Consider the following 19,403-nt stretch of genomic DNA (forward strand, 5'->3'; position numbering starts at 1 on the left):
ATCACTGGAAGGAGGTGATTTGCCAATTTCCTTGGAAATCATGTAAGTAAGATACCTTTTAAAAACCAATTATTTTGAAGTATAATATACAAACAAAAAGGTACATATACCATGAGGTCATACCTTATTGAATTTTCACAACTGAACATACATATATAATCAGTAGATAAAAAATTATCTTTTCACTAAATGGTGCACATTGCTTGGATAACTATATGGAAAAAATGTATCTTGACCCCTATCTGTTACCACATACAATAGATTCCAGCTGGATTGCAGATCTATACAGGAATACTAAACAAAGGAAGAAAACATAGGAGAACATTTTTGAAACAGATTTAAGAACGAAGTTCTTAAAGAGGGCGCACAAATGTTACTAATTAAGGAAAAATTAATTTACAGTAAAATGAAGAAACTTCTGTTAATCAAAACATACCATTAAGAGAGTAAAACTTAAGGTACTTTTTCAGATACAATTTTCATAGAAACCAGAAAACAGTTTTGTAAGGAACCCTACAGCTATTCACACTTCTTTATATTTAGAAGAGTCTTGATGTTTCCAGTTAGGCACCTAGAATTCCCCGAAGTACTAAAAAGACACTCCTCCAGGTGGGGTTGGGTGGGGGCCCCAAGTCTACCGCCCCCTTCTGGTATCAGGAGACACTGCACAGATACTGGAAGGTAACTTGGATGACCAGGTCAAGTAGGGATCTACACTAGACCATGCTGGGCTTGAAATTTACCAAGGTCCAAATGAGTCCCTGCGTCTGTTGCCCTGTGGTTTGCTTTGACAGCGCCGGGCTCACCTGAACGCTCACGCTGCCTTGGAGTTTGAGCTGCAGCTTGATCATGTCTACTTCGGCTGAGGAACACAGCTGCCGGAGCTCGGCCACCTTCTTACTCATCTCGTCAATGGCTACTTCGATGGGGTTCAGGTCGGTGTGGTGCTGGTACATGACGGGGATCCGCTTCTTCACATAAGGGAAGCAGTGTATTGCTGTGGAGGAACGAGTCCCAGAAATGATGCCGCAGCTTGTACCGTCTTTACTACTATTGAGGTAGAAGTACTTATTATTCCCATTTTATAGATAAGGAACCCAAGTCTTGCTAAAGTCACATGCCAGGGTTTCGTGGAACCACAGCACTCTCTTCCTTTATCACTGCGCATGTTTAATGACAGGTTGTATGGTGCAAAGTCAAGAGAGTTGGCTCTTTTTGTGTATGTTTGAAGAAATTACTATCGTTTCCTGCTCAGTTTTCTTAACCACAAATGCCTTACCTTCCTTGGAAGTTGTGAGATCTGAAAGACTAGTAGGTGTTAAGAGGGCTTTGAAAACATTAAGAATGGTACAGAGTTTTGAGATATCAACAGACCAGATTTTAAGTCCAGAAAATAGTTCCATAAACACATCCTTGAGAAAATTCACTTCTCTAGAGAATTTTAAATTACATGCTTGAATTTGCACAAATCAGATAAATCAGTGAAAAATAACAAGTGAGAACATATTTCCAAGTATTTTATAAACCAGATATTCAGGCTGTTGAAGTCACACTAATCATAAAGATATTTTGAAACAGAAGTGAATAAAAAACAGAAATAAGAATATTTACGTTTTCGTATACTTTTTTCTCCCCTACAAAAAAACCAACCAATAGTATTGTTTTCACTTATCATAATAAGATGCCTGAACGTATCAACAAAATGAACAGAAAAACAGCCAGTTCTAATTTGGGTCTGTTTTAAATTTCTACCTTTTTGCTTTACATGGCATATAAATATCTCTAATATCTTTACTTAATATATATTTATGAATAGACATGAGTGTAAATGCTTAAAAGCTAATTTTATTTTTTAACAAGCAAAAGTAAGACGGGAGTGTTACGCTTGGATCATTGCTGTTTAGTAAGTGGCTAGGGAGAGTTTACTTAGAAAGGCCTCAGTGAGAAAACAGGGCCAGCACCATGCAGCACAGAGTCCAGGTGGGTCACCCAAAGTCTGCACAAAGCGGGAGGTGTTCAGCCTGCTGCAGCCTCAAGTCACGCCCTGACAGGCCTGTTCTAGTCCCTCAATGTTTTATCGATCACAGACCAGAGGTCTGTGTCTCCTATTTCTTTTGCATTCCTTGTGGATGGTTTTTAAGTGGCAGCAGTGGGATTGATCAATCCTCTTGGAACCTGACGCTTCTTTGGTAGCGTGGCAAGACCTGGGCCTCGCTGCTCTCCAGCCGGGGAGCCAGAGGTGCACCCGGGGGTGGACAGAAAGCGCTTTACAGACTGCCACTGCACTGCCATGAGTAAGAAGTGCCATGGAAGCGTTTCATGAGGCTAACAGCGGTGTCAAAACACAGGTGATTAGCGTAATCACAGTTATTTTTGAGTATTTCAGAGAGAACAGTTCACTCCACGGATGTCTGTGAGATATACGCGGACTATACGGATTTCATTCAGCGTAAAAGTCCTGAGTCTTGCGATGGTAAGTGGAGACTTAGAGAAGCAAGGGAGAGTATAATGATACAGAAAACTCAGAGCCTGTGCATGAGCCCACCAGGTCCACGTGAGCTGGGATCCCCCTGCCTTCCTTGCTGGCCCCATCTTTCTTCCTCTCCCTCAGACTCACTCAGCTCCAGCCATGCCGGCCTGCTGGTTGTCCCCTGAATGTGCTGGGCACAAGCACCCCCACCCATTGGCTTTTGCCCAGACAGCTCCTTCTTCCTCCAGATGTTTGCATGGCCTACTCCCTCACCTCCTTCAAGTCTGGACTAAAGTGTCACCTCCTCAAGTGAGGCCCCTCTGGGCTACTCCATTTTAAATTGCAACCCTACGCCTTCAGTCCCACCTTTCTGATCTCCTTTTGCTTTTGTCCAGAACACGTATTACCTTCCAACACAGGTATGTTTACCCATTATGTTTACTGGTTATTGTCTGTCTCCTTCTGCTAGAAGGAGACTGCCTAATGCAGACGTGTGTGTTTTGTTACAAAGCCAGGATGGAATACTGCCTGTGCTCCATAAATGTTGTGGAATCAATTAATGCATTAGTGTCCAAATGGCTAAATGAAAGAGCAAAGTGGCCTGGAGGGTGGAAGGTTAGGTGACTGACTGAGTGAAGCATCATGTTACTATAAAATGGCCGGACCTCATGCTGTGCGGCCTTTCAGGAAGGAAGGTGAGGAAGAAGGGGCTGAGGGGCATGGGTGCCTGTACAGCCTGGTGAGACTGAATAGAAGGTGAAGAGCAGGAGAATATTTCTCCCCTGAGTGGGAGTCTGGGCAGGATTTGGAAGACTCTGGAATAGTGATTGGGAAGAAGCTCCATGGCAGGAGTTCCATGACAGGAAGAGAGGAGGGGGTTAAGTTAGGAGGCAGGCTCAGAAATTTACACAGAAGGGGTGTGGAGGTTTTCCTGGTTTTCCAAATGATCCCACAATTGCAGCAAACTGACTGACCTACCCAGGGAAGTGAGCCTTTGCCGGGTTCAGAGGGCAGGCAGGGCCGGGGCTCCCCCACAACTTGAATGGTCAAAGGTCTGGTTTGAAGGAAAGCAATGGAAGAAGAGCCTGAAGGATTAATAACATAGGGGAAAACTCTCAAGTTCAAAGTCTTTGGAATATCCTGGTCTGTGTGCCTGTAAAGGTTGATATGGAGCTCACGTGTTTTTGGTAGCATTTTTACAACCCTTTCTCTAAATCTTTATGTTGCCCAGTAACTATCCTTTTGATATCTGGAGATCTTTCAGGGTGAAAACTATACCTTTTTTGGGTATTTTGTTGTACTGTAATCCCCTTTGGCTCATTAGCAACCTCAAAAGGCAAGGGGACCACTGGTGGATAAGATCCAGCGAAATAAAGTACATTCTTGCCCCTCCTGGGTATCATTTATGATGTTCTTCAACACAAGATGGATAGTGTAAGTCTATCCATTTTACAGATGGGGAAACTAAGGCATAGAGAGAGGTTAGGTGACTTGCCCGGGATCACAGTGAGCACTGCCCTGGGTCTGCAGGGCGAGGCCCGGGCTCTGTACTGCCCATACTTTCCCATCCCCACAGATGAGCTGACACCCCTGTGTTAACTCTGCCTCTCTCTGCAGCGGTGATACTCTGTCTCCTCTGTTCCGGCAGGTACAGAGCTTTGCTCTTGTTCTCTAGCTGATCAAAAACATTTCTGTGACAAAATGATAAACTGTGACCCTGAAGGAAATCTGGCCAGGGAAAACACTGTTTCTGAATCGATAATGCTACCTGAGCAGAATAATCCTAATAAAAAATCCTGACCCTGACTCATCAGGGAACTGGGTTTATTTTAAGCGCAGTGCTTAAACTGGAGCGGCACCAGAGTCACCTGGGGGGGCTTGTTCAACACAACTAGCTGGGCCCCACGCCCAGAGTTTCTGATTCAGCAGGGCTGGGCGGGGCCCACAAATCTGAATTTCTCCCAAGTTCCCAGATGATGCTTATGCTGCAGGTCCAGGAGCAGTGTGATAAGCACGGACTTAAGGTCATGACTGTAGAGATAAATGCCCCAAGCTGGCACGGTGACCCCACCTAGAAATGTAGTTATCTTGTCTAAGAAGAAGAATTTGCTACTGTGTCCATGAGAAAAACAACTCCTCTCCCTATGGGGAGGGACTACCATTTTTGAGGACAATACTGTTTGAATTTCACGTGTTATCATTACTCTAAAAGTAGTAGGGGCTCTTTCTTTAAGAAAGCAGGAGTTTTTTTTGTTTTTTAAATTTTAACTTTTATCTCCGTTCCTTCCTAGGAAGGGTGAAGAATTCTCTGTAATATGCTGTTCTGAGCTATTTTACAATGAGTCATGTTCTTTCTTTGGTAATAGCTTTACTGAGATACAGACTCACCCACTGAAAGTGTCCAGTTCAGTGGTGAGAGTGGAGCCCATGTGAAATGTGGCATCTTAACAGGGGTCCTTTCACTCATCATCACACTGTTCCCTATTATTGCCCGGCAACATCGGCTTCTAGACAGAGCAATGGACACCTTTCTGGTTCTACTGAACTATCACTCTTTGAAACAGCGGATGTAGACACACCTGGCTTTCTGAGCAGACCTCTCACCGGCTTTTTTTGAGGTCAAGAAAAGTGTTCTATTTTACGTTACCCTAGTCACGCTGCTGACCCCAACCCAAGAGTGGACAAGGTCAGGTTCCCCCAGAGAAGGTAAGAGTCTACACTGTCAGGAACTAGGAAATGATGCAAAACACATTTCTGAAAATGGGTTATCAATGGCTAACCAGGGTCCAAGGATCTATTAAAGCTCCTGTCACAGCTGAACAGAGAGCCTGTGAAGGCAGTGAGCTTCCTGGTAGGGCCGGCATCCAAGCTGAGGTTGGCCAGCCACTCTCAGAGATGAGACACAAGGGATCCAACCTCATATCCTATTTATTCACTCAGCCTAAAATCCCTGACCAGGTTCAGGCCAGGACCTGTGTGAGAAAGACATGTAGGGGTCTCTTCCTGTGAAGGAGACACAGAACTGTGTGCAGGGGCTCTTGAGGCCTGGGCCTGGAGAGGGGTCTGCATGGGTTTCAGAAGGTGTCTGTAAGTCACCTGAAATTGTGTGCAAAAGCTCTCTGAGGAGATAAGGGCCCACTGTTTTCATCAGATTCTAAAAAAGGGTCAGTGACTTGACTTCGGATATGAACCTCTGGTTGAGCAGAAGAAGAAAATGTAAACAGATAAATAGAAAAATGTCAGGAGTATTCAAAGTAAGCATTAGATAAATGTTAAAATGAAATAGATATCTGGGGAAAGTTAACTAAGCCTGAAGGGCCCTTCCTTCTAGAAGCTTCTGGATCCCTTCCAGAGAACTCTTTACCTCAGCGTCCAGGCTAATGTCTGTATGGGATTCTGGAAGGTATTATGCTAAGCGAAATAAGTCAGTTAGAAAAAGAGATCATATGATTTCACTCCTAAGTGGAATTTGAGAAACTCAACAGATGAACACAGGGGAAGGGAAGGAAAAATAAGATGAAAACAGAGAGGGAGACAAACTATGAGACTCTTAAATACAGAGAACAAGCTGAGGGTTGCTGGAGGGGGTGGGGTAAATGGGTGATGGACATTAAGGAGGACACTTGTTGGGATCAGCACTGGGTGTCATATGTAAGAGATGAATCACTGGGCTCTACTCCTGAAGCCAAGACTGCACTGTATGTTATTTAACTCGAAAATATATTAATAAAAAAAGAAAAGCAAAGAAAAGAAAAGCAAAGAAAGGAAAAGAAAAGAAAGGAAAAGAAAAAAGAGAAGAGAAAAGAGAAAAGGAAAGAAAAGAAAAGAAAAGAAAAGAAAAGAAAAGAAAAGAAAAGAAAAAAGAGAAAAGAAAAGAAAAGAAGCGAAGAGAAGCCAGGGCAACGGTACCTGTCAATATGGTTCGCCGTTTGCACTGCTCCTCAACCCCACCCTGCCTTTTCCCGGTCTGAGTGAAGGGCATCTCAAACATGAAGCGGCGAATGTTATGAGATCTCTCAAATTCCGTTTTCCTTTCTTGCAATTCTTTTTCATCAAAGAATGGAATCACGTGAGTCACCTGGATGTATGCATACTTGGAATCCAGATCCTTAGGGTTGACCTTTAAGGGAATAAACAAAAGGGGAGATTCGTGCTATTTGATGGACTCTTTCAAAGCATCCCTAAGCTTGTCTTTCCACTTCTTACTAATACAAGATTTGGAAAAGTTTAGAAAAGTGGGAAAAAAAAAATAGTACAACAAACACCCACATACCCACCACTTAGAACAATTACTAATGCTTTGTTCAAGCATACACACACACACACACACACACACACACACACACACGCATACGTGGATGCACACTTACACATGTACGTATAGATTTTTTGTTGTTGTTGTTGAACCATTTCAAAGTAAGTGGTATCCATAATGGCACTTCCACCAGCATCTCTTAAACAGGAGGACATTCTCCTCCATGACCATAATGTATATCATACCCAATAAAACTAACTTAATTCAACACCCAGTCCATTAAAGTTTCTCAAATGTCCCCAGAATGTTATTTATCACTATTTGTGTTTGAACCAGAATCTAATAAATGATCATATTTAATCTAAAATTCTCCACTTTTTTTTTCCTGACACTGAATTTTTTTTTTTTTTTTTCAACGTTTTTTATTTTTTATTTTTGGGACAGAGAGAGACAGAGCATGAACGGGGGAGGGGCAGAGAGAGAGGGAAACACAGAATCGGAAACAGGCTCCAGGCTCCGAGCCATCAGCCCAGAGCCTGACGCAGGGCTCGAACTCACGGACCGCGAGATCGTGACCTGGCTGAAGTCGGACGCTTAACCGACTGCGCCACCCAGGCGCCCCAGACGCTGAATTTTTTTTAAGACATGTTAGTTTTCTTGCTGAGTGACTCCCTGTCTGGATTTTCCTGCTGGCTTCCTGAACTGCATTTTTACATATTTGGCTTAGAGAGAAAAATGTTTATTTTAGTAATAATGTTTAATACCTAGAACCTCAAATTATAATTAATCCACAGATTATATGTAAATAGAAGTGGACGAATGAATACAGGTACAGACTAGTCTAAGACTAATCTAACCATAAGTTTAGCTCCTGATTAACTCAGCACATAAACGCTTTTAAAACTGCATTGCTACAATTCAATTAGCAGTGCTCTAACATCTGTGACGTGCTAGATAGAACATTAAACATAGATATTTCCCATACAAGCCCAATAGCTAATATATTAGGGAGACAAATGAATTTTGCACAAATGAATTGTATTTAAGCTTGTAGAGCAATAAAAGGGGAAGGGTGTGAAAGAAATGAGGGCAAAGAATTTGGAGACAATTCTGGAACTGGGCTGACAAATCAATGAGGCCAAGAAGGTTTTGCTTAAAAGCCTCTAGTTATCATGCGCCACTGTCCTCTCAACAGGAATGTTTGTGAAGAAAAATGAAAAATGGGTATGGACGTGCCTAAAACTTTGTAAGTTAAGAAAATACATAAAATCATGAGTTATTAACTTCTACTTTAGAAATAGCCATCCGGCCAATTGCTACAACTGTGTTCAAACCTACGAAATGTGACTCTCCTTAGCAGAAGCAATGTAAAAGCAGTGGAAATGCACATGCTTGCCTAGTTCTCAGTGGTATTTCCCTAGTTGTCATTTCCGAAGTTGTACATGCGAAACAGGAGCAACGGAGGACCGGTGTTTGGGGGAAGGAAGAAGGTCGGGAAGGTGTTCCAGCTGCTACAAGGACAGCGGATTGAGGGGGAAGAAGAATGCACATGAGGGTCCCGAGGAGAGGTTGTCACGTTGAAGCCACAGCTTGACACAGACAAAGGTTTCAGTTTCAGAGAAAGAGGCAAATTGGACCTGGGTAGTTCGGTTTAGGAAAAAAGTAGGCCTTCAAAAGGTCGTGTAAAGGGTTCTGGTTAAAAACAGACCAACAATGTGTGTTTATCCCTTTCCTTCACACAACTCTCTGGTATAGAATTCACCTGTGAGGACCAAGGAACGAGGACAGAAGACAGCAGTGGGTGAGAGAGTTTAATGAATTTCTGGAAGGCAGGTGCAAGGAGGTGTGTTACCCAATGTGGCAGAGACACCATTTTCCCACGCAGGTGGGGCAAGGAAGGTTTCTGAGGAAAACGGCACCTGGTGATGACAGAGGTTCTAATCTAAGTTCCCACAGAGGGATAACCAGTGAGTCAGGGTATCTCTCTGAAGCTTGCTGCTATGGACTGAACGTCTGTCCCCTCCAAATTCATAGGGTGAAATCATTTTTTTTTACAGATTATTTATTTATTTTGAGAGACAGAGAGTGAGAGAGCACAAGTGGAGGAGGGGCAGAGAGAGAAGGAGGGGAGAGAATCCCAAACAGGCTCTGCACCACCAGCACAGAGCTGCACAGAGCCCACCATCAGCACAGAGCCCAACTCGGGGCTCAAACTCACGAACCGTGAGATGGTGACCTGAGCTGAACCAAGAGTCAGATGCTTAACCAGCTGGGTCACCTAGGCGTCCCTCATAGGGTGAAATCTTAACCTCCAGTGTGATGGCACTGAGGCAGGAGGTGACCAGGTCATGAGGGCAGAGCCCCCATGAATGGGATTCATGCCCTTCTAACAGGGGCCCCACAGAGACCCCTCACCCCCTCCACCATGTGAGGACACAGGGAGGAGATACTCATCTGTGAACCAGGAAGGAGGACCTCACCAGACACAGAAACTGCTGGTGTCCTGACCTAGGCTTTCCCAACCACCACAACTATGAGAAATTCGTGTTGTTGATAAGCTGCTCAGTCTGCGGTGTTTGTTACATCAGCCCGAATGCACTGATGCCCATAAGGGACCAGCAATAGGATTCGGGTGGCCAGGAGAGGTGTGGGGTGGAAATCAGGGTGAGCATCAAAGTCTATTTGGAGTGGTGAGGCCCCAGGTTCCCTTCCATTATCCCTGCTGCACAAGAGAGGAGAGGTTGTTCCTTAGAGGAAGTGGTCTGGAAGAAGTCTAAAGGGGTCCACCAGTTTCAGTGGAAACTGGGGGCAAAGTATGAAGTGGAATACGGGACAAGCAGGTCGAAGCCTGCGGGCTGAATGTGGGACCTTCAGCCCTTGCCGGTCTCCTGAAACCAGAATCCAGTAATACCTGTTTCCTTGTCCTCTCTACCACTTAGACAGGAGACGGAAAACTCTTCGCTGGAGAAAATGTAGGCCCTCAAGGAAACAGATTTCAGAGACTAGGGACTCCAAAGCAGGGCTCAGGAAGGAAAATGAAGTAGGGAGTCTCCAAAAGGGTGAACTTAGAAAGATATAGAGCTTATCACTGTTGAAACTGAGCAGGACATTTTTATTTGCTTAATATTTAATATTTATTTTTATTATTTTTATTTATCTTTTTATAAAAGTTTATTTTAGTTTTGAGGAAGAGAGAGGGAGGGACAGGGAGGGAGGGAGAGGGAGAATCCCAAGCAGGCTCCACGCCAACAGTGCAGAGCCCAATGTGGGGCTCGATCTCATGAGCTGGGAGACCACGCTCTGAGCCGAGATCAAGAGTTAGACGCTTAACCGACTGAGCCACCCAGGCGCCCCTATTTTTATTATTTTTAAATTGAAGTATAACTGACATACAATATTACATTAGTTTCAAGCATACAACATAGTGATTCAACATCTCCATACCTCACGCTGTGCTCACCGTGAATGCAGCTACCGTTTGTCATCACGCAACGCTATTACAGTGTCATTCGACTTTATTTCCTATGCTGTGTCTTTCACGAGTTCTCCACTCCATAACTGGGAGCCCACATCTCCTACTCCCCTTCACCCATTCTGTCTGTCCCTCCACTCCCCTCCCTTCCGGCAACCATCAGTTTGTTCTCTGAACTTATAGGTCTGACTCTGTTTTTTGTTTGTTTATTCATTTGGTTGGTTTTTTAGATAGCAGGAGGACATTTTTAATGCAAAAAACAGGAGCTCTATCTTGGCCTGAATTTCAGGAAGCAGAGGGATACCGACCTTCCTGGAGATATCCTGAAGACAGTGTGGAACACATACTCACATACACACACCCCCCTGCCACATACACATACACACATACATACATGCACACACACATATATAGATACATACACATATACACACACACATACACACGTACATAGAAACGTGTACTTTCTCAAAGGGTCTTTGTAAGAGCAATACAGCAGAGGACAGCCTTCCTAAATAGAAAGTAGATCTCAATCCTACAAATGTGCTGGCTAGTTAGGTCCTTCCTTGATCTACCTATCTGCTTGTCCATCTGTCCATCATCATACTGAAATGGTATATCAGATGTTAATTATTTTGTAAAAGAATATCTTTTTAAAATCATGAAATATTTACTTAATGATGGACATCTGGAAAGCACAGAAAGCTATCAAGAAGAAAAAAAATTATACTTGCCACTCAAGGCCAACTATCCTTTAAAAAAATTTTTTTTTAAACATTTATTTATTTTTGAGAGACAGAGCAAGTCAGAGCACAAGTGGGGGAGGCACAATGAGGGGACACAGATTCCAAAGCAGGCTCCAGGCTCTGAGCTGTCAGCACAAGGCCTCATGCGGGGCTCAAACTCACGAACCGCGAGATCATGACCTGAGCTGAAGTCGACACTTAACTGACTGAGCCACCTAGGCGCCCCTCAAAGCCAACCATTCTTAACTTTTCCTGTTTTTTTCCCCCATCTACATTTATGAACATACATGATCAAGCATACATAATCAATCAATACAATATCTTGACTATGAAACATTTCCAAACATGCTCATACCTTGCCAGAATCCTGTATCATTTTCACATTTTCAGAACCAAATTTATCTGAGTAAAGTTTAAGGAGTCTCTGGGAAATTTCTGACAGAGGCGTGAGTTTGGGTTCTTTGTAAATATACTCTTTTCCATCTTCATCTTCAAAGAATCCCTGTGACATAAAGCACAATTAGAGCTGTTCCCAGGTATAGCCCCAGGCTTACCACCCAGGAAGGGTTCTTGTGTTATAGGGGTTAAAAAAAAAAAAAAGGTGGGAGGGAATGATTCTAAAATAAAGTCCTACTTAAACAGGCTTTCTGAATAGGAAGGAAAATGATAATAATGTGAAATCAGGTTGCAAAGATAAAAGAAAACACAAAACTGCAAACTCATTCAAGAATGCTGTCATTAAGTGTTGAGTGAAATGAAAGATTGGGGACTCGAGACTGTTCTCTCATGATCTAATGATGGGATTCAAGCCTGTTTCACATTCCCAAGAAGCAGAGCTCACTATGAAATGATTCGGCAGGAAATGTACACACCTCCCATCTCATGCCTCCCCCATTTTCACAGGATTTTACGGCATAAACAGAAACATTCCAGTCTGGAGCAGCTCTGGCAAACGTTATGGCAAACGTTACCTGAAGTTTGTATAAATTCTAGTTTGCTTTACTTATGAGAAAAATATGAAAGGGCTGGAGCATGGCATGAGCAAAGATTTTCATTATCACCAGTTGATTATCATGTGGTTTAGCACCAATCATGTCTGCTGAACACAGCAAGGCTTAGAATTGCATGGGAAGTGAAAAAGGTTGAAAATTTTAAAGTCCAGATTGGGGTTAATACTTGAAATTAAAAAAAAAAAAAAAGTTTCTCGTCTAAAAATAAAAGAGAGAAAATGGTGCAAAAAACACAGTATATTAAAAAAAAAAATGCAGGCTAACATGAGACAAATAACACCCACATCAAACTAGTGTAGATGCAGTAATTTCACTACATTACTTGCTTTTTAAGCATTTACTGTAATTACCTCCACATCTGTTTCACTGTCTGTAAACTGGTATTGCTATAAAGTTATAAAAGACAATAACAGGATAAATTGAAGGTTATATTGTGCTCACAGAAAACCACACACCCTAAATAAATGGATTATAATTTATATCATTTAATCATGTTAGAGACTTTGGAGGTTAAATTCTCAGTTAAATTTAAATAAACCCTTTTATACAGGGCTTCTGAAATATTACAACAGTAAATATACTTGTGGAGATATTATATTACAAAATATAGAGATGCACAGGGAACAAAGGAAACCAGAAAGTCTTAATTTTGATTTTAAAACATGCAGTGTAGATGTGTAAGGAAACAAGTGATTTATTTCTGTAAATGGAATAAAATGTTAATTTTTTTTTTTTTTGGAGTTTGTAATGATTGGACAGATATACATACAGACTTGAAAAGGAAACTTGCAAGTCACACGGAAGTACCAAAGATGCCACTAAAAATGTCTTATGGAGGGAGAACTTACCGCTGCCTTAAGAAAGTAATAAAGAAAAGACAGGAAGAAAGAAAAAAAGCAGAAAGTTTACTACTGAGGAAGATAAGAACCATACTAAATATGACAAATTCATCAAATTAGCATTTATAGAAAACAGAACACTTACAAAATACAACTTTATAGAATTAAAAAACAAACAAACAAAAAAACCCAAGGATTTAGAAGGACGGTCTGCGGAACAGAGAGGATCCTCACCTGTCCAAAGAAGGCCACTCGGAAATATGTCCCCAGGAGCCTGCGGCCAGAGTGCATGACCTCAGTTACTTTGCTGTAGGCCCGGTGTAGTGTATCATACAGATGGGCTAGCCTCTGGAAAACAGGACAAAAAACCCATTTCTTCCCACTTGTAACTAGTAGGATCAATTGTAAAATAATTAAATGAGAATGAATAAGTAAAAATTCCTTGGACTTGAGTAAAAGAAACAAAAACAAACAAAAAACCAAAAGACCAAAAACCAATGGTAATGCACAATGGTAATGACCATTTTTTCGATTACCATGTTTTCTACCCAGAAAGCCACCTTGCGTACCAAGGACCCATTGAATCTCCACATTGTGGTAAGCAACTTGTTTTCAAGTTAATGTGACATGTTGGAGATGGTAGAGCCCTACGATGACATTTTTAGTCTCTGCTTTTCCTACTTTCTTTGATAAGCTCAAAGAAGCTGGACAACTCCCCACCCTGCACCCCCCCAGCCCAGGAAGGATGACAGGGACACCGGCTTTCCATGCAGGGGAGCAAGGAAGAGCTCTGAGGAAGAAGGCACCTGATGATCATAAAACTCTGTTCTTGGCAACCTTTCAAAAGTAGAGTGCCACAGTTACCAATCCTTGTTTTTTGAGATTTGGTGTCGTATAATGGCTTGAGGGTGGTGACCTCCAGCATCACACAGAGGGTCAGAGGCCACATGGTCATCTCTGACTGGGGTCTGCTTGCTCTCTTTGCATACAAGAAGGTCTGGGTATATGTGTTGTCCCACCGTCCTCTCAAAGAGGAAGAAACAAACCACTCTGATACCTCAAAATCTCTCCGCTTCTCATAAATGGGGATGATGAGTTTATAGATGTCAGCGATTAGCTCATAGCGTTCAGCCTTCCAGAGTCCATCTGCACACTGCTCTAGAAGCTCCATAAGTACATCCTGATCAAAGAAGAAGGCCACCGGCCAGAGAACAGTGTTACAGGAAACATGACATTTTATTCTTTGCAGAATGCTTAACCGGTTAAGAGGGTTAGGAAGAAAATTTCAAAACACATAATATTTCTAAACACTAACTTCCACACTTGTTATAGCTCATCACTATGCTCTTTTTCTAAAAAAATTTTTTATGTTTATTTTTGAGAGAGAGAGAAAGAATGCGAGCAGAGGAGGGGTAGAGAGAGAGGGGGACAGAGGATTCGAAGCAGGCTCTGGACTGACAGCAGAAAGCCTGATGTGGGGTTCAAACTCACAAAAAGTGAGATCATGAACTGAGCTGAAGTTGGATGCTTAACTGACTGAGCCCCCCAGATGCCCCACTATGTTCTTTAATGAGCCATTTTTCAGTCATTTACAAGCAGAAATGCAGGGTCACAATGTATGACCGTGTAATAGTTAATACCATGGGAAAAACTGACATTGATCACTTCACACAGTCTCTCAATTTTTGTTGAGTTCTCTTTTTATAATTAGAATTTCAATTTTTTTCCTTTCTGAGAAACAATGACAATGCTGAAACACAAAGTTATTTAACTGTGGCTTTAAACCCAATTAGACACCTCAGAGCAATTTAGTAATGGCACGTAGTGGGCATGATGCCTGCCACACCAACATCCTTTCCTCCTTTCCTTGGAAGTTTCTACCTACTGGAGTTTGGGTAGTCAGCCCACCTCTATTAAAGTCCTTGAACTTTGAAGGAAGCTAACACTTGCCATGACACAAGGGCTGGGGCATGTGGCTCAGGTGTAAACTAATCAGCATAAATCTACTTCCTGGCCACACTGTTTCATTTTAAATATATTTTTTTAATGTTTATTTCTGAGACAGAGAGAGAGAGAGAGAGTAGGGTAGGGTAGAGAGAGGGAGACACAGAATTTGAAGCAGGCTCCAGGCTCTGAGCTGTCAGCACAGAGCCTGACGTGGGGCTCGAACTCAGTGACAGTGAGATCATGACCTGAGCCGAAGTCGGACACTGAACCGACTCAGCCACCTAGGTGCCCCTTGGCCACACTGTTTACAAAGTGGACATGGGACCTAAACAGACCAATCAGGGTGAATCTTAGGACTGAAGTGAGAGAAGTTTTCTCACCAGCCCAGACAGGAGAGGCGGCAGGGAACATGACAGGGGCTGACATCCATTTCATGGCCAACCAGGGGCCCGTCTGCCTTAGTAACACAGTGGAGAGCTCCCCCTCCCTCCCAAAACAACTATGTCATAGATAACTGTAAAACATTTGCATCGATTGCTGTCAATCTCTCTGTAATTTCCTAATGGAAGACAATTTACTTGATCTTTATTATTTAAGCCCATTTGAGTGGGGTTTCATGAATGATGTTGAGCAAATTTTCATGTGCTTATCTGTCATCTGTATAGCTTTGGCAAAGTGTCTATTCAAATCTTTGACTCTTTTTTCCACTGGATTATTATTATTGACTTTTGAGAGTTCTTTACATATTTTGCATAAAAGTCCTTTACCAGACATGTCTGTACTTTTCTCCCAATCTGTAGTTTGTGTCTGGAATTTCTGATCAGTGTCTTTTGAAGAGCAGAGGTTTCTAATTCTGATGAAGTTCAATGTATCAAGTTATTCTTTTCTGGATTGTGACATATTATATTGAAGAAATTTCTAACACAAGTTGGCAAAGATTTTCTCCTATGTTTTCTTCCAGAAGTTTAATAGTTTCACATGTAAGTTTATGACCCATGAAGTAATTTCTGAATATAGTATAAAGTATGGATCAATTTTTTTATACAAATGTCCTATTGTTCCAACACCATTTGATGAAGACTATCCTTTCTTCATTGAATTGCCTTTGAATCCTTATCAAAAGTCAAATGGACCGTATGTGTGTGAATCTATTTCTGGTTTCCCTATTTTGTTCCATTGATAGAGGTGTCCATCCTTGTGCCATTCAATACCACAGTTTTGATTACTACTACAGCTTTAGAGAAGGGTGTCTCCACAGTGACAGTAATGATATTTTGAGCCACACAATTCCTTGTTCTGGGGGTCTGTCCTGTGCACTACAGAATCTATGGCAACATCAAAAGCCTCTACCTACTAGATGCCAGTAGCAGTACCCTCTCCTTTCCCCCTTTCCCCTAAATGTGACATTAAAAACGTTTCTAGCTACAAATTACCAAAAGTCCCCTGGGAGATGGGGACAAAATGATCCCAATTGAGAACTAATGCTAATTTATAATAACCTTAAAAGTCAGATAGTATGACTCGTTGAATTTTTTCAAAACTGTTGTGGCTAGTCTCTTCCTTTGCTTTTCCATATACATTTTGAATCCATTTTGTTAATTTCTACCAAAACTCCAGATGGGAGTTTGATCAGAACTGCTCTGAATCCATAAATCAGTTTAGGGAGAATTGATAACAATATGGAATCTTCCACTCCATATATTTAGGTCTTTCATTTTTTTCATCACTGTTTTGTAGTGTTTAGCATAGAAACCTATATAGATTTATATCTAAGTTTTTGATGTCATTATAAATAGTAATGTTTTTTAATTTTGAGGGTTTCTTTCAAGGAAAGTGCTTTACTGAGTAAGATTTAAAGTCATCCAGCACACCTGTTTGTAGGAATAATATAAAACAATCACTGATAGGTGAAACCATGGTATAAGAATCTCTAAATGTGAAAAAGGTTGAATGCTTTTTGAATATTGATCTTGTATCCTGTTATCTTGTTAAACCCAATGTTAGTAATTTTTTTTGTAAATTCTTTGGGATTTTCTCTGTCACAAAGACAACCGTATCTAATATGAATATAGGCAGTTTTATTTCTTTTTCTTGCCTTATTGCACTGGCTAGGACATCCAGCACGATGTTGAATAGGAGTGTTGCAAAAGCAGATATTCTTGTTTTGTTTCCAATTTTAGGGAAAAGCTCTTGGTCTTTCACCACTAAGTATAATGTTAGCTGCCGGATTTTTGTAGATAATCTTTTTTATTTTTATTTTTGAGAGAGACAGGGACAGAGCGCGAGCTGGGGAGGGGCAGAGAGAGAGAGGGAGACACAGAATCCAAAGCAGGCCCCAGGCTCTGAGCTGTCAGGACAGAGCCCGAAGTGGGGCTCAAACCCATGGACTGTGAGATCATGACCTGAGCTGAAGTTGGCTGCTTAACCAACTGAGCCACCCAGGTGCCCTGTAGATAATCCTTTTTAGGTTGAGGAAGTTCTTTTCTCTTCTTAGTTTTGTTGTTTCTTTTTAGACCATGAATGGATGTTGAATTTTTTCAAATTATTTATCCACATCTATTGAGATGATCATACAGTTTTCTTTATTTATTCTGTTAATATAGTGAATTATATTGATTGGTTTTCCAATGTTGAGCCAACAGTGCAATCCTAGGGCAAAGCCCACTTGGTCATGCTTTATTTTTCTTGTTTCTATATTGCTAGATTAAATTTGCTAATATATCTCTTAAGGCCAGTTGCCTTTACACATGTTTGTATCCTCTATTATACTGTAAATGAAGGGTAGGACCTATGGTTTTCACTAGTAATCTAATGTTTCACTTCAGGCCTAATGCCAACAGTTAACAGACCCAAAGAAAATAAATACATTTAAAGTAGTTGCGAATCAATTTACCAGAAAGTAATGTCGGACTTAAAAAAAAAATCTTTAAAGCAAGACATTTACCTCTTCTGTCATGTTTACAACATACAAATCGTAAAACTGTCATCAGTGTGACGAAACTCTGAGCCAGTGCTTATAAAGAGGTATACCAGTTGCCTCAAACTTTTGTTGCAGGTCTTTTAATTGCAAACATTAAATATTGTCTAGTAACTACGGTACTAGTACTAGTATGTAGTACTATGTTACTACATAGTAACAGCTATAGACAAAGAAGAAATCAGAAAAGGTTCTAACTCCCTCTCTTCCCCTTGTGCATTAGAGTTGCACAATAGAGTTTTTGGGTAATCTCCTGTACCAAATTCCCCAGACTGGGAGACTAAGATTTGAATACTGTTCTTACTCCTGTTTAGTCAAACTGGAAACATACAGAAAATTTAATAACGATGAAACCTGAATTCAAGCAGCGTATCAATGGACAGCTGAGTTAATGATGGAAAAATCTGTCATATTTGGTTAAAAAAGATGGACTTCAACCAGGGAAACTCTCTAGAATGGTTGGAAAATGGGAACATTTGATAAAGTGAATAGAGCTTAGTAAATAATTGAAGTAAGTATCACAATCTGATGGCAACCGGCAATTAGAAAATAACATGCCATTGGGGCGCCTGGGTGGCTCAGTTGGTTGAGCGACTAACTTTGGCTCAGGTCATGATCTCACAGTTTGTGAGTTCCAGCCCCGCGTCGGGCTCTGTGCTGACAGCTCGGAGCCTGGAGCCTGCTTCGGATTCTGTGTCTCCCTCTCTCTCCGCACCTCCCCCACTCATGCTCTGTTTCTGTCTCAGAAATAAATAAACATTTAAAAAAATTAAAAAAAAAAAGAAAATAACATGCCATCAATTTTTTATATGCTACTGGATGTTATTTTATCTTTTTTTTCTGATTCAGGAGGCAGATCTGTAGTTTATCACTCTGATATCAGTTATTATTACAAAGAAATGGTGATATGTACTATAAAAGCAAAGTCTATATAGATTTTACTCAAAAACAAACTAAAAATGGTTTCTATAAAAAAAAGATAAGTCCTCTCATTAAAATAGAGTGTGGATTACTGAACATCAAAGTTTAATTTAGTCAGGTAAATTATTCAAGCCAATGTCAAGTCTACAAATACCTAGACATTTATAGACATAGTATTTTGAGTAGGAATAACCAGTAAGAAAAAAAAAAAAGAAAAGAAAGAACCAGTAATCATAGATAGTTCATTTGGAAAGACCATATGTCAATACAAAATTGTAGAGTCGTAGAAACTATGATGTCATAGTAATTAAACACTGGGACATATATGAGTAATAGTTTCAATATAATTCCATGTATTAATTTACTTAGGATTCTCAGCAATCACAGCACCTGAAAACCAGAACTAATCCAGACAATGGCTGGACAGTGATGACCTTGAAAGGTGGTTATACAGAAAGCCTAATGGTTTTATCACCTCGCTTAAAATTTAAATGCCAAGATATATCTTCTAAATTGCCAATCCACGCAAAGAAGTGTAAGTAATTACTGGTTGGAAAAAAAATCCTCAATGAACTTAATGCATCTGGAAAGCTCACTTTTTATGTTATTAGACTGACCTTAAGAAGATCTCAGTACCCTAAGCTCATAAGCCACTGAGACAGCTGTTTAAAATGTAATTAGCCAGTTCCGTTTTTAAGTGTGCCATAGCAATGCAACTGAGGTCACCGAGGACCTGTCTGTCTGGTGGAATTAGCACACTAATGCT

General features: G+C 41.1%; 1 protein-coding gene across 12 annotated transcripts in view; it reads right to left on the reverse strand.

Annotated features, from left to right (window-relative positions):
• DOCK9 (dedicator of cytokinesis 9) overlaps positions 1-19,403 on the reverse strand; it is a 333,584-nt gene that overhangs the window by 49,833 nt on the left and 264,348 nt on the right. For all 12 annotated transcript variants that reach the window (XR_006199867.1, XM_042929529.1, XM_042929595.1 and 9 more), the window contains 5 exons: positions 13,850-13,972; positions 13,027-13,140; positions 11,299-11,445; positions 6,380-6,590; positions 807-997 (listed from right to left, as the gene is read on the reverse strand). Coding sequence is in view for 11 of the 12 variants with exons in the window: in XM_042929529.1 (XP_042785463.1) it covers positions 807-997; positions 6,380-6,590; positions 11,299-11,445; positions 13,027-13,140; positions 13,850-13,972 (786 nt within the window). In the remaining variant the exon portion in view is untranslated. The remainder of the gene's footprint in view (positions 1-806; positions 998-6,379; positions 6,591-11,298; positions 11,446-13,026; positions 13,141-13,849; positions 13,973-19,403) is intronic.

The sequence above is a fragment of the Panthera leo genome, chromosome A1 (genome assembly GCF_018350215.1).
Source record: "Panthera leo isolate Ple1 chromosome A1, P.leo_Ple1_pat1.1, whole genome shotgun sequence".
Lineage (NCBI taxonomy): Eukaryota > Metazoa > Chordata > Mammalia > Carnivora > Felidae > Panthera > Panthera leo.